Below are 23022 nucleotides of genomic sequence, written 5' to 3'. Positions count from 1 at the left end.
TCTAAAAATATAAACCGTACGCTAGATTTACTTCTATGAGATTTTTGATATACGAAATTATTTTAAAACTAATAAGGATATAATGAAAAATAAAAATTAATATTATTTTTAAATTTATAAAAAATTATAAAACAATAATTTTTGTGAATCGGGAGTAGTAATAATTTGCATCATTAATGCAGTTAGGAAAAAAAAAAGAAAGAAAATAAAATTTCTCCTGGGAAATTCGATGAGAGGTCAATGAGAGATGTTGTCACATGGTATTTTGTAATTTGGGTTAATAGTTCACTAATTAATTAAACTGAATGTGAGTTTATTTGGCAAAAAACTATGTGATATTCAAAATTTTTTATTTATTTGTAATTTCATCTAAATTTAAAAATTTATATATTTTTTGGATAATTTAATATTATTAAACTAAAAGTTAATAGAACAAGTCTGGCTTTTGAAGTGTCATTAGCTGTTATTTTCAGCGTGTGTATAAAAATTTAAAAATATCTATGAGCTTAAACGTGAGCAGTTAATCCATGAATGTGTGGCAGGGAGGAGAGGCGGAGAAGGCGCTAAGCCAGCCAGCCAGCCAGCCAGCCAAAGGAAAAGTTTCAACTTAAAAGCCACAAACCGAAGATTCTCTCCGTGTTCCACGTGTCAAAGGCCTCACCATGAGATCTCAAGTTGTGGTCTCATAACTCCAATGTGGCAGCCGTCTCAAAAATATCCTCCAGAACAATCCCAGATAGCCCAACACGTGTCCCAATAGGACCCACAACGTGGATAATCACCACCACATCATACCTAAATACTCCCCCACACGAAAAATCAAAAACAGTGGCCCATAATGAGCCACGTCATCACCACCAACCAGAAGCCAATGGCGGCCCACCTTTTGATCGAATTCAGATAGTAGAGAGAGCGTCTTAACTCCCTAAAAAGTCTTCTCTCTCTCCGATGCTTAGATATTTTTCGAGGTTTTCGCGGTTGTGAGAGAAAGTTGGATTTCTAATTAGAGGCGTTTCTGCTTTCTTACTCTGTTTCTTTCTCACTCTAATTTCAGCGGGCTTTTCAGATATTTGTTTTTAACCCTCCAAGGATGAGGTTAATTTCTCTTCTTACACACACATCTTCGCTGCTTACACTTAGGGTTTTTTTTTTCTCTTTAATTTCTAATTTCTTTTGATCTGTTTGGTTGCAATAATAGCGTGTTTGAGAATGGGTGAGGTGGTTGTGAGCAGTGGAGGTGGGATGCAGGTGGGGACGGAGGAGGAGGCAGAGAAGAAGAGAAAGAAGAATCAAACAGAGAATGAGGATGGCTCAGCAGAGGTGGTCCTTTGGAAGAAGTTTCTTCCAGGAATGGTGCTTAGAGTTCTACTGGTTGAGGCCGATGATTCCACGCGCCAGATTATCGCTGCACTTCTTCGGAAATGCAGTTACAGAGGTCAGTAGTCCATCTTTTAGTGTTTCTTATTTTCCTTTTCAAATTAACTTTTCATAGTTTTGTAGGGAACTTTGTTTTGTATGGTTGTGCATTTATGTTTTTGGTTTGGATTTTTAGTTCATTTGTGGCAATTTTTCTTCTTTTTCAATTTACTCTTTGATTTTATTTTTGTATTTACAAAATTTAATTTCTTTAGTGATATGTTTATGTATCGAAATTTGAACTAAGGGATTTGAATTTAATTTTAATATAAATTAATAAGGAATTATGAATGTTAAAAAATACTATTTTACTTATTAAAAATTCATTTAAATAGATTTTAAATGATATAATTTTATAAAACATTTTAATATATTCATGCAAAATATCCATGTTTAGGAGCCTATAACAATTTATGACTTTAATCCATTGAAGAAATTTGTGCTTCTATCAAATTAAAATCCCAAATTTTAAATTTCCCATCCAAAAAGTTCTCCTTCGTATTTACATTTGTAATATTGTCTATGTAAAACAATATCAAAAAGTAAGGATATCAAATCATGGTCTAGAACTGAACATGTGCCGTTGTAAAGATCTTTTAATTTAAATTTTCAAATGTAAATAAAAAGGAAATTTAAATGTAAAGAATATCAAATCATTTGGAAAAAAAATTTCCTTTAAAACTTTAAATTTCCCAGCCAAATTAGAGGATATCAAAACCATTTGTAAATTTCATAGAAAGTTTTCCTTTTAAACTCTTCATAAAATAAAAAAGGAAAACTTTTTCTTAATGTGAAATTTCCCATCCAATGATTTTACCTTTTGTTATTTTGTTGCTTTTAGTCATGGCCTTGAATTGAACATACTTAATTATCTTATATCTCCAAGCAGTTGCTGCTGTTCCTGATGGACTAATGGCGTGGGAGACCTTAAAGGGTAGACCCCATAACATAGATCTCATATTAACAGAAGTAGAGTTGCCTTCAATATCAGGATATGCGCTGCTTACTTTGGTCATGGAGCATGACATCTGCAAAAACATTCCTGTCATAAGTATGTTATCTTTAACCAAATGTTTTTGTTATCTTTACAGCCTTCATCTTTGGTTGAGCATGGAACTGAACATGTTTGCATTTGTTATTTACTCATGGCTACACAGTGATGTCGTCACATGATTCAATTAGCATGGTTTTGAAGTGCATGTTAAAAGGTGCGGCTGACTTTCTCATTAAGCCTGTTAGGAGAAATGAACTGAGGAACCTGTGGCAACATGTTTGGAGAAGGCAGACAGTAATTTTCACCTTCCAGTTCATCTTTTGCATTTGTTGGTGGTCTGTTTGTTGGTTCATGTTGTACTAATAAAGTGGAATATATAATATTTTAAAATTCTTGATCAGCTAACAGCTGGACATATTTCTCAAAATTCACCTGATGCACAGCATAAAATTGAAGCCGCCTCTGAAAACAATTCGACAAGTGATCACTCAAGTGATTGTGCAACTTCTTCACATAAAAGAAAGGAAAGCAGCGAGAAAGGGTGTGATGCCCAAGTAAGTTTTAATTAGCCCAGTTTTGTAAGGATATGAAATTCCTATGTAGAAAGCCTTCCCTGCCAGAAGTTGGTTTCCCAATCAATTTTTCAAATGGCTTACTCAAACTTAAACTGTTGCGAAATCAATCTGTTTTTTTCCTTGCTTTCTCCCTATTCTTTTTGGCTCATTGATCACACATTCTATATGAAAAAAAAGTTAGTGGGTTGTAGGTTTATCTAGGATTCATGACAATATGCATTTGTGAACCCACTTGTACTGCGAGAGAAATTCCTCTTTCTGGATTATGAAGATTCATATATAGACTGCAGCTCTTGCCACCTCTTGTATGTTACCCGTTACTTTGAAGTTGAGGGTGCTCACATGCAAAATATGCAGGGTCTTTCACAGCTGATGCACAGAAGGGACTCAAATCTGAGCAATATGGAGAAAGAGAAGTACAAAGACTGTGTCATATTGGACAGAAGGGCAGTCATCCCTGAGAGTAAAACTGGAGGAATGTCATCTCTGCTTTCCTTTAAAATTTCTTAGATTAAATGGAAAGTGTGTGCTCTTCTTTCATCATCACTTAACAATAGACTTCTCAAATGGCATTTGTTGCAGGTTGGTCAACCCAGTTGGGCTTGATGAATATATCTTGCAATGAAGCTTACAATCCAAATGCTCAGAAACTGGGAGAGCATGCTGCTTGTGCTAAGACAATAATTCAAGATGAAAGTGTGAGACCAGAAAATGATAGGAAAAATATTAATACCTCTCAGGGCCACAATGATGAACTTGTTGAATCTTTTACCGGAGCTATTGATTTGATTGGTTCTTTTGATAGTGGCCCAAAGTGCATATATGGACAGAGTATAAATGACAGCACAAACAAGTTTGAGTTCACTCCACAGCTGGAACTTTCTCTAAGAAGATTTTTTCCCAACAGTTCAAAGAATCAAGGGGTTGAGGAAAAGCATTTGCTGAACCATTCTAATGCCTCAGCCTTTTCATGGTGAGTTTGGTGGAGCACTATATTCTACATAAACTCAAGATATTTCCCTCCAAATTTCAAAAGCTAGAAGCTTGTCTGTCTTCTTTCTAATTTCCCCTTTTTGGTTTTTATCTTTTATCTTTCTACTTGTATTTTGGATGTTACCTGCCTTCTTTTTGCTTTCATGTAAACTTTGCTTTTATTAGATGCTTATTCAAGATATATTTTGCCAGTGTTTAATATTAACTTTTGCACATATTTTTTCATAAATAAGAGATTATGCATGTGACTGTATTGTTGAATGAAACAAAGATATATGTATATATATATATATATATATATATACATACATACATATTTGGGGGCGGTGATTTGATGAGGGTCGTGGTTTTGGTGGAGATGTTGACGCAGATTATCGAAGGGCTGCTCTCCACATAAACCCAAAGGAATTGCACAATTGTCTTAACAGACCTAATGATTTGTGATCCAGAGAGCATTTCCTTGCATTCTATACTGTCTTTTGACTTGTGTCTGACCAAAAAGCCAAGAACTGGACTTTGAGTTCTTTATTGTGACGGAAATTTTTATTTTATTTATTTACCTTCTCCAATAATATTCAATTTTAGATAAATGTCAGACATATGCCATTAGAAAACTATGTCAAAATGTTTCTCTGAATTGCTGACCAATTGTAGGGTCTCTCTGCAGGTATAATAGTAAGATGTTGCAACCTCTTTTTCCAACATCAACCAGTAATTGTACGGAGTTCAAAGAAGATGCTAGTAAGTCTTCAGAGCTTCCATCCAATCAACTCTCTCAAAATATTAGTGGTGTTTCTCAAAGGCATGGGGGCAATCTGAATAGTAGTCAAGAAATTATGACCACTCTGGTCATTGGTCAATCTGGGAAAGCTGAACTAGCATACTCAAATCCTCAACAGCTGATCCCTATCCCTGGGGCAAGGCTTGGTGAACTCTGCACTGGGTATGGCCATATGAATCCTCCTGTATACTATAGACAAAATGGTTTACCCCCCGCTTGGAATACCAAACTAGCCAGCCAAAGAGAAGAGTCTCCATTTAGTACCTCAATTCATTCAAATCCTGAAATTCTGGATTTTGAACAGAACAATAGACAATCGGATGAGACTACCATCAATTCCGTGGACCAAAACACGCATCATCAGAATACTACTGAACTTGTGGAGGAACTGAGACACGGTTCACCAGCTGCTGGTCACAGTACTAGTAGTAGCATGTGTAATAGCATTGCAGATCACAACAACAGCAGTGCATATGGAAGCTTTTGCAGTAGAAATGATGGAAATGCTACTGTGGTGGTGGCATCTGAGAAGGCTATGGTTCCGGAGAGCTTGAATGATGGAGGTCACTCTCTTCATGATAGATTCAGAGGGATGGACTCTCATCGTTCCAGCCAAAGAGAAGCGGCTCTGATAAAGTTCCGATTGAAGCGGAAAGATCGATGCTATGAGAAAAAGGTAAAAAAATCATTAGCATTTCATGTTGCATGTACAAATGGATGTGCGGCCTTAAGTACAGCCATGTATCATGTGCAGATATATGTTTCACAAGCCTCTAAATGTGGGGTGAGGTGATACGATCAGCACTGCTTCTGCAGCCATATTATATTTCTGTTGTATTTTATCATGAAATCATTTATAACCAATTCTTTCAGCCATTGTTGTTCTTGTGGCCAAATTGCATCACTATTAAGAATTTAAATTAGTTTATGGCCTATTATTCAGGTTCTTAGAATAAATTCACCCCTTTGTTGCCCATATTGAGAATAACAAAATCACATTGCGAACTAGGGATAAAAATGACTTCAATTGTTTGATGTGGGCATTTTTTACACAGGTTCGATACCAAAGCCGGAAAAGACTAGCAGAGCAGCGCCCTCGAGTAAAAGGGCAGTTTGTTCGTCAAGCACAAAATGATGCCCCAATTGCTGATGCTAATAATTGATTATATTCATCATTGCTCAAGATATATGTCGTCAATCGGTTGCCTGAATTGGAAATGACCCAACCAGGATGAAGTGTTTGCCAAATACTTGTGTTGGTAGTATCTATTGGCTGCATGGTGTAATTTCTGGAAATACCAAAAAAGGTAGTCTTGTAATGGTCTAGTGAGGTTGTCGGAGTTCTCCAGAAATATGGATAGTTTGTTTGACTGACTCTTGGTGTTTAGGAAGGTTTGATGATATTTGATATTTTGCATTGATAAGTTTTCGATTTTCAGTTGCCTTGATGTCTTCATTTAGCTTTGACTAGTTCTCTGTAGGATTCAACTGATTTTTCTTTTAAACCCTTTTATTTTATTTTTTTCCCAACAATTAACATTTCAAAGGAATAGAGCATTGATATGAGTAGAACTCATGATTACTAATTTTATATAATATTTAATAATATATATATATATATATATATATCTTTATTCCCATTTCAAAAAAAATATATGTATATCTTTATTCGTATTTTATATATTAATAATAATCATTATATAATTTATTTTATATATTTCAAATGTAATTACCTATCATCAATTGTCGAACAATTGTCAGTTTTATCTGATACAACTATTAAAGCAAATAGACCTGAATGCTAAGATATGGGGGGATCTAATCAATGAAAACAAAATAGAAATAACATATTGAAGCACGAGGTGCAGGGCATGGGCCCTCAAACTGTATGAACTGGTCCAATAGATGTTGGATCTGACGAGACATTATCCAATAAAGAAGAACCAAGTAGAAAAGGCAAAACAAAGCCACTTATTTATCTCATGCAAAAACACTGGCTTAAACTTATCCACATGTCGGTTGAAGGAACTGTCACCAGCGCCTCTACCATGCACTAATTCCCCAGACAGTGACAATTAACATGTTCTTGTTCTCCGGCCCCTCACTGTAACTCTGGATTGTTTAATTACATTTTAATTTTCTAGCAATATATATGCATGGATCTAAGAGGTTGAACTGTAGCGCATATTTTACAATGGAAGACACCGTAAGCTGAAGCTGCTCATTGCACAATTATTAATTGTACCAGCCGCGAGCCTTCCATGCCTTTCTTTAAAGGCCTTTCCCCATCTCTTTTTGTTTTACTTTTTATTTCTTTTATTTTTGTCCTTTTATGCTCTTAATAATAGTGGAAACTGGGAACGGAGAAAAAGCAAAGAAAATTGAAAGTCGGAAAAATAAAACCCACCAAATTTTAAAAGAAAGGAATGGAAAAATTAAAGCAGAGAAGAATTTCATCCATTGATCCATATAAAATCAAAAGAAAAAGAAAATAAAGATCAACTTTAGTTTGCAAGTGACGCAACTCTCACTTTCTTTTTTGTTCCGTTTGTCCCACAGATTGTTCTTCTTCCTCTTCCTCTGCTTTTCTTTATCATATGCGTTCGCCACCTTCACCACACAAACCCTCTGCTTTTCTCTCAACCTAACCGCCTTTCTTTCTCCATCTTCTTCTTTTCTTTATCAATATAATATCTTTTTTCCATGGCAGAAGAGCACCATCCAGAGGAAAACCACCAAGAAGTTCAACATCCTCCACCCAAAATAAACGATGGTAAGGACCCTGATTATCGTCCTCACAAGTGCAAACGAATGGCCCCATTAACATACGCACCCAGAGACCCTCGTCGTACTCTCTGTACATTCATCACCGTCTTCCTCCTCTTAGCAGGTGTCACTGTTCTAATAGTCTGGTTAATTTACCGACCCCATAAACCCCAGTTCACTGTAGTTGGTGCTGCCATCTATGACCTTAACACCACATCCCCTCCCTTCATTTCCACGTCTATGCAGTTCACTTTCGTCACTAGAAACCCCAACAAAAGAGTCACTATCATGTATGATAAACTTTCAGCTTATGTTTCATATAGGAACCAAGCCATAACGCCTCCAGTGGTGTTGCCTCCGCTTTATCATGAAAAGAAGAGCACGGTGACGTTGTCACCAGTGCTAGGCGGTGCCGGCGTGCCCGTATCCGCAGATGTGGCTAATGGGTTGATGATGGATGAAGGCTACGGGGTGGTGGCATTGAGGGTGGTTTTGCTGGGGAAGTTGAGATGGAAGGCTGGAGCTATAAGAACAGGGAGGTATGGAGTTTATGTGAAGTGTGATATCTGGTTGGGGTTGAAGAAGGGCGTGGTAGGGCAAGTGCCTTTGCTAGGATCTCCACAGTGCAAAGTTGATGTGTGAAATTAAGCATTATATAAATGTATACTTAATAATGAAGGCTCTTGTTCTTGTTCTTGTTCTTAATGGCTTTGCTTAATTTTCCCTTTTATGAATTTCAGCGCAGCAGTTGTAATTGCATCTATAAGACGAAGCATCTTTCTTTTGTCACCTTCTTTCGTGCTGGCAGTTCACTAAAATAATATGTATGATCATCCCAAAATTTGTTGGTTTTGGCTATTTCCAGTAACGCCATTAGGCAATGGTGCAAAACAGAGGAGATTCGTGGCTCTTGCATGTGGCCACTCATGCACCACCTGTCTTCTCTATCCTTCCATGGCCATGAAGCTCTTTCTTTTTCAGCAGCAGACTGATAAGGATCAACTATAATCATTGAGATTATCTTTTGTTACTTTTTAATTAATCTCTTTTTTTCCAATGGAATATGTAAAAACTTGAGGATAAGAAAAGCATCTTCCTTGGAGGAATGATAAAGCCTTTATCATAATAATACAATTTTTTTTTTTTAAATTCTCTGTAATAATCCCATTAAATTTATTAAAGGGTATCGTAAATTAGTTAAAAGAATGAACTTTTCTTGATGGATTTTGTGTAATTAAAATCAAATCACTAGCTAAATGTGTAAGAAGCTTCATATACTTCAAATTTGTCATGAGCTTGGATTGTAATGTAAATAGGGAAGTTGGATTCTCGTGCGATGTGGATGGCTGCATGAGGTATCAGATTCATAACTTTTACAATCTAATTTATATATTCTTGTTTATCAAGTGTGATGACAGTATCAAATAAAAATAAGCTTCTGCATCACTCCTATAAAGAACCTCAACCCACGGCTACAGTTTTTTTTTCATTTTATCAGTAAAATATTTTTATTAGTTAATTTTTTTTATTATTTAAATATTAGTAAATGTAAAATATACTTTTTAGAAAAATATATATTATGTGAACAAAGGCAGATAAACACAAACAAAATCCTTGAAAGCTCAGTTTCAAGTTTCTTAATTAAGTCAATTGGTACTCAAAATTCCAACTCATTAATTTTTTACATATCTATTTTTTAAAAAAATTATTACAAATTATTTGAATTTATCTTTATTCTTATTTTTATAAGTATTTCATTCAGCATTATATAATTTTTAATTACTGATTTAATTAGAGTAAAATTTCATTAATAATTTAAAAAACATTTAAAAATTCCATTCATTTAGAATATAATATAAAACTATATATATTTTCAATATGTTTTTTTATATTTAATTAATTATATATATAAATAATTATTTAAAAAAATTATGTCAATATCATTAGTTATAATTATTTTTAATTCTTTATAAAATTAGCAGGAGTACTTGAGATTTTGGATTATTGTAGCTTAATTAATTAATTACGTTTATTTCACTGGCATCATAACCTGATAGTGAGTGAAATAAACGAAATTGATTAATTAATTAATTAATTAATTAATTAATTGTTATGCTTAATTAAAATTAAGCGTATCTTAGTTCGACCTAACCAGTTGCAATTATATTCACTGAATAGGTCCGGGCCAACTGCATTGATTTGGGCCGGGTATCCTAAACCCAACACCAATATAATTTCTGGGCCAGAAATTCTGGAAAAATTATTAGGCTTTTCAGTGTCTAAATTCCTTTCAATAGCCTTCCCCACGCAATTAAGACGGGTTAGTTGAACAACTTTTATAAATTGTAAAAAGAAATATATTTTAAATTTTTAATACTATAATTGGCTTTTAAAATTTAATGATTTGATTAATTTCAAAAAAAAATAAATTTATCTCTGTGGCCCTTTAGTGTCTCGTTTTTTTCTCTTTATTAAACCTAATTTTTTCTTTTCTCTTTTCTATTGAGGCTGATATGTGTCAATTAATTATGAAAACGGCTCATCCCATTAAAGGTTAAGATAGCCGAAAGCAATGATCATCTTATGTTAGAACTACTAAAAATTCGGTAATTTTCGGACAGATAATGGTATGCCAGTAATTATTGAAATTTTAGCTCTTCATTACTATTTATTTTTTACGACGAATATTTTGTCTTTTAATAGCTACATTCTTATAAACTATCTGCAGGTAGTTTAAATTTTTCAACCTCCACATTTAGATATATTTAAACTAAATTTAATTTTAAATAATTATAAATTTTTATTAGAATCTAGAATTAATATTTATATTAAATGGATTCGTCACCATACCATTCTACCTACTCAGATTTTAATTAAAAAATGTATTAAATACTACCATTTTTCTATTTGAAATGATTTTTTTTTATTTAATAAAATAAAATAATTTTAATTTAATATAATTTCTTAGTAAATTAATGATTACTTTAATTGCTCATTTCTATTGCTTATTTCTTCATGCAAATCATTGATGCATTTATTTCTGACCAGGCAAAAAGCGGAACTTTTTTTGCCACTTTGTTCGAGAAACGACAATTCAATTATATGGAATAAAAAACATATTCCTCCCGTGATACCGTTGGTATAGGCGAGGATCTTTAATTGTTAGATTTTTCTTTTATTTAAAACAATCTTAATAATTAAATAATAAATGATAAATAATATGACAGGCTTTATTTATTATAAAACAGAAATAAAAATAATTATGAAAATTGTGTAATTTAATATCTCTCTATTTATTATGTATTCTGGAAGTAAAAAAAACCAATTAAATTATTATCCGTTTAATATATTGTAAGAGAATTTGCATTAGAGTTTTAATTGAAAACACATAAATAGATTACGAAATTATTTATAATTTTACAGGAAAGAAAATAATTCACAGTAAAAAGAGAAATTCACTCAAGTTTTTTTTTTTTTTTAAATTGTCGATTGATTTTTTTAAATCAGATTTAATTTTAAAGTAACAGTTTTCATAAATTAAGTTTCAGCAATAGTTACGGGCTATTTTCAGTAGAGAGACATCGATATCGAGAAATATTTAAATAATCTCGAATTCGACTTTTTTTTTTTCTTCATAGTGGTGAAATAAATTTTAATAAAATGTAATTTATTTGAGTTTTTATAATCGTTAAAAAAATATTTTCATTCATATGGGTTGATAAGTATATGTGAAATTTTCTGGGAGTAGGATTAGATTCCCCTTCCCAAATTGTTTTTGATTAAAAAAAAATCCAAATAATTTCTCCTTATTCTCAAATTTTCTTTTTTAATTTCGTTTTAAAAAAAAAATCTGGCGTCAATCCCTTTCGCCAGGTCAGCCTAGCGTCTCACGTGATTTTAAACCGAGAGAGAAAAGTAGTCTTTGTCACAGAGGAAGTCGGTGCCAGACTCCGCTGGTCTCAGTTCACTGAGAAAGGGAGAGGCTTCCTTTTGATTTCTTATGAGAATAACGTCGAACTAGTAGTGCTTGGTTTGTTCCTCAAACTAGTTATTAGTTCATTCCTTCTTAAATTTGAACTTTTTTGCATATGCTTTATTGTATATGAATATGGTAGATTCCATTTTTGGTGCGTGATTTGAAATGTTTGATTAATTTCACTCATGATTGTATTCTTTTACCTGTCCTTTCTAGATAGTGATTGCTCAATATTTTAATTTACTGGCTTCAGTTATCTGCAGTTGCTCTTGTTTTTGGCTGGATACTGGTTTGATGGGTGTTTTCTTGCGTATTTATCCTCTTTATGTTTATTTTATTTTATATAAATTTGACTATAATTGCATTTCAATCGAAATATGTTTTTATTGTCTGTGTATTTTATGCTTGAATGCATACTGTTGTCATTTGGTTGAATTCATGCTTGGTAATATTTGCCAACTGCATTTGTTTTTGAATGATGTCGTTCTTTTGATCTTGTATCATCTCAATATTATATGCAAATGCAAGTATAGTATGCATTGGTAAAAAGAAAAATCCCAGAATGTGGCTCTATTTTGTTTGGTTTTGATTTAGCATTATGTGAACTCTGTTCTTCCCTTCACCCGAATGATTGAACTTTTATGCAATTGATTAGAGAAATATTAGGGAAAGGGGGAAGGGGGTTGTTTTCAAAGGAAAGAAAAGATGTTGAACTGAGGACTTCAACAGTCCCACCTGCAATAAATTAAAATAAACTGACCCAGTCCCAAATGTAGAGAAAAATATTGTATTTTGGTAACTGTTTTACTTAAATAAAGAATTATAGCAAGTTATTATGCTCTTCTCTCAGGGATTTTCTGTATTTCTATTCAATTTAGTGTTTGAGCATCCGTTATTTGGGATTGGAGGATCAGAGGCCAGATCACTCTATCCATAGTTGTTGCCACCAGACAAGTAATTGATGAACGTGTATATTTGTTTGGTGGCCTTAAATGATCTTTTAGCTGGATAGACTGCCAGATTTCCATTTCTCTTGTTCCACTCATCTGCACACTTCAGTTTTTCACATTTGGAAAAGACCTCAAAGTTGAGAGTCCTGCAATTAGTGTCTTGAGTGCTTGAATTTTGGGTAAAATACCATAATCAATTGTTCTCACCCTTTTCATTCACTTAAAAGTATTTTATCAGTTTTCTTTGGTTCCAGCCATTCTGTGTCTAATTTTCTGTCTTGTATTTGTTGGTTCATGTTATATTGCTTTTGATATAGTGCTTGCTGCTAAGTAATCCTGATAAAAGAACAAGAGGATTGTTTCTTGCATGGTGAGTCGAAGCTTCTCAATTCTGCGATGCTAAGGCAATACTGTGTCTGCATGCCAAATTGGGAAATAGATATTGTTATAAAACAAGTGTCTCAAGAAACTTGTGCGACTTTGTATTTTTATGTGCATGTTTTTACTATCTTGTGATACTCATGGTGGTGCTGAAATGAATTTTCAGATGGAAACACAAAACCCTCAGCATGGACAAATTATTGAGATAAGTGTTGATGTTCCTGATGGAGGGAGTAGTGTTGGTGGCAGTAAGATATGTGGGGAAGCACCTTGTGGATTCTCAGATGCTGGAGCTATTTACAAAGATACCAGAGAACGATCAGCTTCCATGCGCAAGCTCTTGGTGGCAGTGGCACTTTGTGTAATCTTTATGAGTGTTGAAGTAGGTGGTGGCATCGTGGCCAACAGTCTTGCAATATTGACTGATGCTGCCCATTTGCTTTCAGATGTTGCAGCCTTTGCTATCTCCTTGTTGTCTTTATGGGCAGCTGGCTTCCCAGCCACGCCCCGTCTGTCCTATGGATTCTTTAGGGTTGAGATTCTAGGTGCATTGGTTTCCACGCAGCTCATTTGGTTGCTTGCTGGGATTTTGGTATATGAAGCCATTTATAGGCTCATTCATGATACAGGTGAGGTAAACGGCTTTGTAATGTTTCTAGTTGCAGCATTTGGTCTGGTGGTGAATGTCATCATGGCTCTTTTGTTGGGCCATGATAATGGACATGGATATGGCCATGGCCATGATGATCACAATCATAAGATTGAACACAGCCATGGGAAGAAAATTACCACTCATCACCGCCATCATCATGAGGAGCGATTGCAAGAGGAGCACCACCCTGTGTCTGAAGAAACTGCTGTACCATTGCTGGATGAGGGAAAAGGCAAGCATGTAAAAACACACCGTAATATAAATGTGCAAGGGGCTTATCTCCATGTGCTTGGGGATTCAATTCAGAGTATTGGGGTAATGATTGGAGGTGCAATCATATGGTATAAGCCTGAGTGGAAGATAGTTGACCTCATATGCACACTAATTTTTTCAGTTGTAGTTTTAGGTACAACGATCAAAATGTTGCATAACATACTTGAAATCTTGATGGAGAGCTCTCCAAGAGAGATAGATGCAACAAAGCTAGAGATGGGGCTGTTGGAGATGGAGGAAGTGATGGCCATTCACGAGCTGCATATATGGGCCATCACAGTGGGCAAAGTCCTCTTATCTTGTCATGTTAAAATCAGACCAGAGGCAAATGCTGACATGGTTCTTGACAATGTGATAAACTACATCAGAAGGGAATACAATATTAGTCATGTTACCATCCAGATAGAACGGTAGTGGTGGAAATGGATTGACTCATAGTATCTGGGGCCTCTTGTTTCTGAAACTTCCAATTTTTCTATCATGTGAATGCAACTCTGTTGTCTTTGCAGTGATGGCTTATCTGTTCAGCTATAAAATTGATTAGGTCGTAGATATAAAAATAGTATCTATACTTGTATGACTACTGCTTGTCTATGTAATATCTAGATTTTGCAATTGCAGAATTTCTCTCTTGGAGTTCCTTGAGTCTTTGCTTTCTTTTCATCTCATCCAAATTACCAAATAAGTGTCACGTGTGCAAACATTATTCATCTTTAGGAAGAAGTTTCTCTTGAGACATGGAAAGGAACTTGCATCCTTCTTCAATACAAGACACCCATAGTCACTGGGAGTTGGGGTCTACCAATGATAATTTACAAGTATCACAAGAATTGTTTGGTAAAATCACAGCTGGAAGCATGATCTTTAGAGGTGGGGGGGCTTGTGGCATCCAATTGAGTGCATAAGATTTGTTACTCATGAGAGTGGGATGCCTCTGGTTGTAAGGCTTAAGCCTTTGTATATGCCTTGGTGTTTTTTATAGGTTGTAAATAGACGCCTCATATCAAAATGGATGAGAATTTTATAAATTATATTTCTTTTTGTAAATTTGAGTTTCATGAATCTTTGTCACTTCTGCTTATAATACTTGTCTGAGCTGTTTGATTGCTTTTCTTGATGTAGAAAGGAGGAAGCCACCATGTGAGACGACGATTGAGAATGAATAATTTGAAGGGCTCATGAAACTGGCGACACTGTGAAAGGTCTGATAGCAACAAGCGGGTTAATTTTTGTCTCTGCTTAGTTTCTCTGAAATTGAGAGACATGGTGCCTTGATCATCAGGTAATCTACCGACCAATCAGTAGAAGAGGACATTGTGAAGCTGTAAGTGGGTGTTTAGCAATTTCCCAATTTGTGCTCTTGGTTTCAGAAGTTAGGCTTTGTAGGGTAATGGTGGATGAAATTTAACAAGTGGAAAAAGAAATATTTAGCAATTTCCCAATTTGTGCTCTTTGTTTCAGAAGTTAGGCTTTGTAGGGTAATGGTGGATGAAATTTAACAAGTGGAAAAAGAAAACTCTTTCATTTCAATAAAAGCCATAGAATCCCTTTACTTAGCTCACTCTGAGAAGTCGCATTCTTGATGCTATAAAAGGTAGAACATCGAAAAGGAGGTCTCATAGCAGTGGAAAAGTTAATTACGTACTGAAGCATTCTAAATATCTAATAGATTAATTTTCCAGTTTTTGACAGAAGAAGAAGAGAAGAAGAAGTTTCAGTACATACTAGAGTTGACTAAACAAAGCTGGAATATGCAGAAGATTAATCAAGTAACAGTCGAAAGTTGCTTTTGGACAATAAGGGTTCGAAGAGATTGACAAAGGAAACCAGCGGAAATGATAAGGGTTCAGCTTGTAGAGGTCTCTTTTAATTTATTTTATAATTTTTTATATTTTCAATTGTTTTTAAAATAATTTTTCAGCTAAAAGAAATTTAATTTTTATTTTCAAAAAATAAAAAATAATAAAAAATAAATAACCAATCTACCAAAATGTTGATTATCTATTCTGAAAAAGTCGATTGATTGGAGCTCACACGGGATAAATTCAAATATTCACAAGTACAGCTAATTCATCGTGAATCATAAACTTAAATTTATATAGATTTTCCTGATCTTATTTTTTGTAATTCATGTTTAAGAAATCAATGCCCTTTTTCTCGGTTTTTGGAGGGGCAGATCAGAAGAATCTTGAACGTGAATCACCCATTTGATCAATCATTACCATAAATGGAAATCTTATTTTTAAGTTAAATTTTATGTAAAAGTAAGTTTTAAAAATTTTTAGCAACACATTTATATTTTATTTTATATAATAATTATATGCATCTCATATGATAACATAAGAATAATAGGGTGAGGAGAGAATATGGAAACACTCCATTTACATCGCTACTTATTTTGATCGGAGCGTGAAAAAATAAATTAAAAATAAAAATAAAATTTAATCTATAAAATATAGAAATTCCACTTTCAACATTTCTGACTTTATCAATGTTTTGACCCATCAATATCCTGATCAGTGGGATAATCTTTTCACAGTCCATAGTCAATCAATGGATTTCATCGAACATCTTTGTAGTACGCAGAACATTGTTAAAGAACATTGTTAAAGTAAGAATGTACGTACTGAATTAATTAACTCAATATTTATTAGTCGATTATCTATTATTAATAAATTATTTAATATAAATTAATTATTTATTATTAATAAATTATTTGTTATTTATATCAAATTATTATCAAATACAAAATATAAATTAATTGACTCAATATTTATTAATTGGTTATTTATTATTAATAAATCATTTGATATTTATATCAAATTATTATCAATCCAATGCTAATGATATGTTAGCACAAGCGTATCAAGATATAAACAACTTTAAACCAACCAAATTAAAAAATAAATTTTATTGGGTTTTAAATCTGCATAAATCTCTCTGAATTTTAATCCCTCCAAATTGAAATTTAATCTATTAACTTTTCCATCAAATTAAACCCCTAATCCACAATTACACATCTCATTAAACGCATCAAATCGCATATCATCACCGTATATAAAAACAACAGTGACCCCTTTCTTTACAATAACAATGAGAAAACTTACGTCATTGGTATTTTAGTAGGCAAGTAGCAACACTCCGAAGATGCCAAAGGCTGACATATTCGTACTACTGCGTGCTGAATACCATGTGCTTTGTATATCAGCTCCAGGGTAAAAATGAGAACCGTAAGTAAAATAGGGGTATATATTATAATAATAATAAAACCTTCACAGATGTGTCGATATACTGTTGGAAAAAAAAAATCTCCTTTTTTCCTCTCTTTTAAATTTTGAGATGATGTTTAATTTTATTTAATTTTGACTTATGGTTAAATTTGACACTTTTTAAAAAAATAATTTAACTTTTAATAATAAAATATTAATTTTTTTACTACTAATATTTAAAATTATAGAAATTTATTGCCTTCTTTTTTAATTTCTTCAAAAAGGTTGAATTAAATTAAATACAGATAGATGGAGTTTAAAAACAAATTTATTGTTAGACTGAATATTTGTAATTCAATACAGACCGAATTAAATACTTTTTTATACGGTCTATGAGATTATAAAATTTAAAAATTTTCTGGTTGAGGTTGATTTTAAAAAAATCTTAAATTTATTACAGTTTTATGTGAAAGAGATTAAATTATATTTTTTTAATCTATTTTTCAATGTTAAGACTTTTTTTTTTTTTTTGAAATAGGGGTGAGGGAGTCAAACCTTTGACCTCACAAAGCTACAAAAATGCACTTTCTACCAGGCTAAGCCTCGGAGTGCTTCAATGTTAAGACTTATTATTCGATATTAATAAATGATTCTATGACATTATTATTGTAAAGTTAATCGACGATGTTGTAAATCTGGCCATCGGTCATCTGATTTTTTTTTTCTTCTTCCTTATTGCTATGCATGATTTTATTAATTGAAATATTTAAGAAATTATATTTCTTCATGTAATTCTCGCTAGCTTTGTTTAGTTTTTTGTTTTGTTTTTCTATACTTCATTTGTATGAAAAAAAATTAAAATTGATTATTATAAGATAGACTGTATTCCCAAAGCATTATTAAAATTTGATGATGTAGGGGTGAGAGAGGAGTCCCCACAACAGTCTGTCCCCGCTGCCGGACAAAACTGCCACCGCCAATAATGCAGGGGACCTTGGGAACCAGACAACAGTTGGTCTCTCTCAGTCTTCACCAACTCTCTTCAGTTCCATGTATACATCTGTTATAAATCCTCTCTCAGTTTATTATAATTACTCGTTTCTCACCATCATTCCTACTCTTACTCTTGGATTTCTTTTCTTCTTTTTTTTTTTCCACCTCTGTTTTCACCCATCCTCAGACATCAGACATCAATTCACTTGGGCTCCATCTGTGGCTGGATATTCCATTCATCCTGCTCGATAGTTCATTTAATATAATTCTATGCAAGAGTATCTACAGCATCAGAAAACAAAAAAGAATATATATAATATGCTTATGTATTGTATCATTGGGGTCTCTCCTTCTTGGCTGTTATCACTACAAAGATAAATCTTCTATATATTCACGTACGTGTAGCTAATCAATTTAAAAATACCATATATATTAAAATTATAATAAATTTCATTCATAAAAATATATCTAAAATCTGATACAGAGAGAATTTTCTTCCAATTTTTCAAACATAAATAATAATTTTATTGATTTAAGAGTATTCCTACAATTCATATCTATATGTTTAAATATGGGATTTAGAGTTTATAACATCTCTATCACTAATGCAAAATAAATGAAAATTCCATAATATTCCTTCATTAGATTTTTCTTTTTTTCTGCTATTTGTTTTTCCTTTTGTCTATTTTCTTTCCTCTTAAACACTATATATTTATTGGTTTGGGTAAGTTTTGTTTATTGATTTTCCTTATTGTTTAGCAAAATTAATGTACTTGAGAGGGAAAATTATGAATTTTTAATAGAATTTAAATAAATTTGTCCATTATGTATGTTTGATATAATGGAATTTTTGTGTTAAATTAATAATGAGTTTTCCTTGTTTATCTAGATAAATTTTATGTTTAAACTTTTTTTTATTTGCTTGAATTCCATAGTTATCAACCTTACTTAACCATGGCGGATGCCATCAATCTCTCACGGGAATTTGCCCAATCCAAGTTACACAACAAGCCTCTGAAAAATTCAAATGCAAACCACAATATCAAAAGATTTGGTCATAATTTAGTAATTATATTTGATATATGGCAGCAAATTTATGATGAGGATCGATGGTTAAAATGCTGAATTATCCCACATTAGTTAGAGAAAATAAATATAAAAGGAATTTATATAATTATAGCTGCAATTACTAACAAATCATAGTTTACTATTTGAACCAAATAGAAAAAGGATCTCTGTTACAGATGATGAGAAAAGTAGTTGATGTACTATTTTTGCATGCAAGAGTCACTATTCACCAAGCAACAACCAAGGGCGAGATTGAATGAAGACAGAAGTTAAAGGACTTAACTGCTTATAAAAAAATATATCAGAAGGCTATTTAACAATTAACCTAAATCAATGGGTCAATTTGAAGCTTTCGGTAAGTTATTGCTATACTGTTCTTTTAGCTTCACAATGGAATGTTGAGAGAGAGAGAGAATTTAAGGCTTACTTCTGCTCAGCTGTAATGGAGAGGCGCCAAGCCCCCATTGATTCTTGTGTATGTTTCTTTTCTCATTTTAATACCTTTAGCTTTCTCTTTCCTGGAATTCTTTTAACCCCAGAATTGGACTGCATTTACTTCTTCAAACCCTTAAATACAATGCTTTGTGTTGTCTTACTGGAAATGCTAACATCTGCTTCGCTGTTTCTCCTCTGTAACTTTCTATTCTTATTCTTCTTTCCTTCCCCGTCTCTCTTTTGAGACCCAATCCTCCATCTCATCCACCCACCCCAAGAATTTCTCTTGTTTCGTTTCTTTTTCTTTTCACAATTCCTTTTCTTGTTTTTTCTTTTTCTTGCAGTTCTTAGGTGAAAATTTGGATGTAGAGGGCTTACAAGGAGGATGTATAAACACAGAAAGCTTGAGATTTGAAGGAGAAGAAGAAGAACCTCTGTTCTTAATGTCAAGTTTGGAAGACAGAATGCCTTTTCCTCAAATGCTACAAAGTGTAGAATCCCCACCATTTTTCCCCTTCAGAGAACCTAACTTTCAGACATTATTGAAACTTCAACACCTCACAAGGCCATGGGATATGAACACATACATCAATGAAACGAAAACCCAAGTTCAAGCTCTAGAGCTTGAAAGTTGTGTCACCCATGACATATCTGATTTACACTCACCAACCAAATCTGAAACCAAAGGCCTTCAGAACCCACTTTCAGATTCGTGTCTTGAAGATGCAAGCCCCGAGTCTAACCAAAGACGAGCCAACTCAGTAGGCAAAGAACAAAACTCCTTGTTCCCGTGGACTCAGCCACAGATCACACTTAACGAGACCAACTGCTCCAAACATTCTCAGATAGTCCCTAAGGAACGGAGAAAGCGAAAGCGAACAAGGAAAATAAAGAACAAAGAAGAAGTAGAGACTCAGCGCATGACCCACATTGCCGTCGAACGCAACCGCCGTCGCCAAATGAACGACCATCTCAATTCTCTCCGGTCTCTCATGCCCTCCTCCTACGTTGAAAGGGTAATCACGTACATTGAAAAATTATGCATTCCATTTCACGGTCTTTGGAGAATTCAATCTGTATTCTACCAAATTGAAAGTCTCTTAATTATCTATTTTAAAAATCTTTATTGGCTGTTCATTCCATTTTTGTTTTTCATTTGGTTAAAAGGGTGACCAAGCGTCGATTGTAGGAGGTGCAATAGACTTCGTGAGGCAGCTAGAGCAGCTTCTACAGTCTCTGGAAGCGCAAAAGAGAATGAAAGAAAGGGAACCAGCAGCAACCCCCATGGGCATTTCGTCGAACGGATTGTTTACACCGCAGGCAGAGTGTAATATCCAGAGGGATAGTGGCAATAGCGAAGAGGAAGCTAAAGTGAAGAGAAAATCAGAGGCAGCTGTGATAGAGGTGACAGCCGTACAAAACCATGTAAAATTGAAGATTCAGTGTGAAAGGAGGACAGGCCAGTTGGTGAGAGCTATCGCTGCATTGGAGGATCTTAGCCTTCTAGTTTTGGAGCTTAACATCACGTCTTCCGAAACTTCTGTTCTTTACTCATTCAATCTTAAGGTACCTTACCTTCGCTGATTGTTTTAGTCAACCAGTTTGACTCCCTTCAATTTCCCAAACCCTATTTTCTTACGCTTTTTTGTTTTCTTCTCTTTTTAAATTTTTGGTGGATATAATAATACATCAACGGTAGATAGAGGATGACTGTAAGCTGGAATCAGCGGATGAAATAGCAGCAACAGTTGATCAAATATTCAGCACTACCAACGGCAGTTGATTGGTCAAATGATACTAGTACGCAAGCCGACTCTATGACCCTAAGTGTCCTTTACAGTGTATTCAAAACGGACGAGAAAAGCTGGAACTGGGTTTTTGGGGATGGTCGACGGGGAACATAAACACAGGGTTGCTCCATTAATTGTCTCCAGGGCCACAAAGCAGACGATGTTTACTGCTCAACTTCATTAGAAAATTTAAAAAGAAAAACTTGTAATATTATCTGTTGACAGCGCTAGTTGGTAGATAGCATGGGCGTGATTGGGATGTTCCATTGGTGGAGCTGAGCTTGCCTGCAGGTCAAAGAGTGGGGCTATATTATATTAAATTGACTTTATGGATATGGATGTTTTATCGCCATATATTGTGCAGTTTTCTACTGCGCATGCAGCCTGTTCTTCGTACCTCCTTTTCGACTTCAACTGGCTTTTGTACAAATTCTATTCCATCGCTTCTGGGTTCTGCTTTGTTTGGTGTTTGTTTTTTTTTTTTTTTAAATAACAGTAGTAAAATTCGCCATCCAGCAGGCAAGGAATTTGGAAAAATTAAAGAGTTTCAGCAACTTAATTTTCTTGGGTAACAATTTTGCATAACCAGCTTTGATTAGTATAGCTTTACTTCCATCAAGAGGAAAATGCTTGAGATAAATTGATTTTGCACATGAGATGACGCGGTAGAAAGGATTGAGCAGAGCAAAGGGTAGTGGGCAAATTAAGTCAAAGGGCGAGGGAAAGGGAAGCCACGTTCCAAGTCTGAAAACTGTCATAAGGGTCAGAAGAAGAAGAGCACAAATCTCCATGTGCAGTAGCAGCAGGAACGTCTGGTCAGGGACATATATCACTAATTCACTATTCACCTTTGTTCTTTGTAAAAAAAAGCACTGCTCACCTTTGTTTAATTACTGATTTTTTTTTTTTTTTTATTGTTGCCGTTTTGAGTCTCTTCTTTTCAACAGGTCCCCCCATCCCCCCAACACTTTTTTTATTTCCTCTTTTTAGCCGTGGACAAGGACATCACTCCCAACATCATATAATTACGACCTTTTTCTAGGTTTTATTAAGCCACTGCACCTGCAACTACGATGATGATTAGCATTTTGTTTCCATTACCAGTCTTACTAAAATCTTGAAACTTTTTCTTATTGTCTTTAATCAGAAATAATAGTGCCTACATGGGATAAATTCATATAGATTAGTAAAATGTCAAAGAACCCATGATCCCATCACAAGCATGTTTCTTACAGAAAAATTCTACCTCTATATTTTTTTTTGGAGAAAATAGAAATCTAGGGGAACTAACACCCTCGGGCAACTGCTACCTTGATAATCGTGGTTCCAAAAGGACATCGGAGAAAGAATTTGGAATAAGGGACTGACTTATTTGGAAAGGTGAGCCCATCATGTACATTTCCAAATTTATAATAATAATAATTATTAGCATTAGCATTAGAATATTGTTTATTTTTCTCGAGATTTATAATTATCTAGCCAAAAGTGTTCTTCTAGGGGCTCCTGTAGCCGCATCGGAAGTAGAAAAGAAGGTTGAACAAAATCCTCTCAACGAATAATTTGCAGTACTTCATTACCTGTTTTTACAAATTTTCAACCAATTTTAATTTCATCATTGTCCGAGATTTGCACTTTTTAGCCTTTACCCAAGAAATGAAGCATCTCAAGCTGAAGCTCAAAGTCAAGAACACAATCCACCCACTCACACCTTCAAGTTCCAACGAAAATAATAGAAAAATTCATGTACGGGCAGTACCAACCACGAATTCC

The 23022-nt window shown here is 34.0% G+C and overlaps 4 protein-coding genes across 9 annotated transcripts; all 4 read left to right on the top strand.

Moving 5' to 3' along the window:
• The first annotated feature begins 913 nt into the window (after window positions 1-913).
• Window positions 914-6197, top strand: LOC110613991 (two-component response regulator-like APRR9). Of its 2 annotated transcripts, none has more exons than XM_021755437.2 (9): window positions 914-1095; window positions 1199-1435; window positions 2306-2467; window positions 2574-2704; window positions 2812-2964; window positions 3343-3460; window positions 3568-3958; window positions 4646-5435; window positions 5815-6197. In XM_021755437.2, exons 2-9 carry the CDS (start codon window positions 1210-1212, stop codon window positions 5920-5922), a joined length of 2079 nt encoding a protein of 692 aa, XP_021611129.1. In that variant the 5' UTR covers window positions 914-1095; window positions 1199-1209; the 3' UTR covers window positions 5923-6197. The 2 variants fall into 2 exon arrangements, with proteins under 2 accessions (XP_021611129.1, XP_021611136.1); XM_021755444.2 differs by having other exon boundaries at window positions 915-1095; window positions 2854-2964.
• Window positions 6198-6451: 254 nt separating this feature from the next.
• Window positions 6452-8314, top strand: LOC110614027 (NDR1/HIN1-like protein 12). Its single transcript, XM_021755479.2, has one exon. The coding sequence runs from the start codon at window positions 7463-7465 to the stop codon at window positions 8165-8167; it is 705 nt and encodes a 234-aa protein (XP_021611171.1). The 5' UTR covers window positions 6452-7462; the 3' UTR covers window positions 8168-8314.
• Window positions 8315-11305: 2991 nt separating this feature from the next.
• LOC110614008 (metal tolerance protein 1) lies at window positions 11306-15709 on the top strand. 5 transcript variants are annotated; one of them, XR_002487696.2, is made up of 4 exons: window positions 11306-11555; window positions 12999-14167; window positions 14880-15039; window positions 15440-15709. XR_002487696.2 is itself a non-coding variant. In XM_021755456.2 (3 exons), exons 2-3 carry the CDS (start codon window positions 12999-13001, stop codon window positions 14899-14901), a joined length of 1191 nt encoding a protein of 396 aa, XP_021611148.1. In that variant the 5' UTR covers window positions 11306-11555; the 3' UTR covers window positions 14902-15283. The 5 variants fall into 5 exon arrangements, 3 of the variants coding, with proteins under 3 accessions (XP_021611148.1, XP_021611159.1, XP_043804618.1); XM_021755456.2 differs by lacking the exon at window positions 15440-15709 and having other exon boundaries at window positions 14880-15283; XR_006347956.1 differs by lacking the exon at window positions 15440-15709 and having other exon boundaries at window positions 11310-11555; window positions 12999-14627; window positions 14880-15283.
• Window positions 15710-19127: 3418 nt separating this feature from the next.
• Window positions 19128-21711, top strand: LOC110623428 (transcription factor bHLH67). Its single transcript, XM_021768372.2, has 4 exons — window positions 19128-19502; window positions 19807-20478; window positions 20630-21028; window positions 21162-21711. Exons 1-4 carry the CDS (start codon window positions 19470-19472, stop codon window positions 21243-21245), a joined length of 1188 nt encoding a protein of 395 aa, XP_021624064.1. The 5' UTR covers window positions 19128-19469; the 3' UTR covers window positions 21246-21711.
• The last annotated feature ends 1311 nt before the right edge of the window (window positions 21712-23022 follow it).

This window comes from Manihot esculenta, chromosome 1 (genome assembly GCF_001659605.2).
Source record: "Manihot esculenta cultivar AM560-2 chromosome 1, M.esculenta_v8, whole genome shotgun sequence".
Taxonomy (NCBI): Eukaryota; Viridiplantae; Streptophyta; class Magnoliopsida; order Malpighiales; family Euphorbiaceae; genus Manihot; species Manihot esculenta.
Note: the sequence above shows the minus strand (reverse complement) of the source record. Positions and strands in the feature narration are given on the sequence as shown.

Coding starts and splice junctions, on each gene's coding strand:
- LOC110623428 (XM_021768372.2), top strand. CDS start 19,470: ATGGAGAGGCGCCAAGCCCCCATTGATTCTTGT. Junction 19,503..19,806: donor AAGCCCCCATTGATTCTTGT/GTATGTTTCTTT, acceptor TTTTTCTTGCAG/TTCTTAGGTGAAAATTTGGA. Junction 21,029..21,161: donor TTTACTCATTCAATCTTAAG/GTACCTTACCTT, acceptor CATCAACGGTAG/ATAGAGGATGACTGTAAGCT.
- LOC110614008 (XM_021755456.2), top strand. CDS start 12,999: ATGGAAACACAAAACCCTCAGCATGGACAAATTATTGAGATAAGTGTT. Junction 14,168..14,879: donor GTTACCATCCAGATAGAACG/GTAGTGGTGGAA, acceptor TTCTTGATGTAG/AAAGGAGGAAGCCACCATGT.
- LOC110614027 (XM_021755479.2), top strand. CDS start 7,463: ATGGCAGAAGAGCACCATCCAGAGGAAAACCACCAAGAAGTTCAACAT.
- LOC110613991 (XM_021755437.2), top strand. CDS start 1,210: ATGGGTGAGGTGGTTGTGAGCAGTGGAGGTGGGATGCAGGTGGGGACG. Junction 1,436..2,305: donor TCGGAAATGCAGTTACAGAG/GTCAGTAGTCCA, acceptor ATCTCCAAGCAG/TTGCTGCTGTTCCTGATGGA. Junction 3,959..4,645: donor AATGCCTCAGCCTTTTCATG/GTGAGTTTGGTG, acceptor GTCTCTCTGCAG/GTATAATAGTAAGATGTTGC.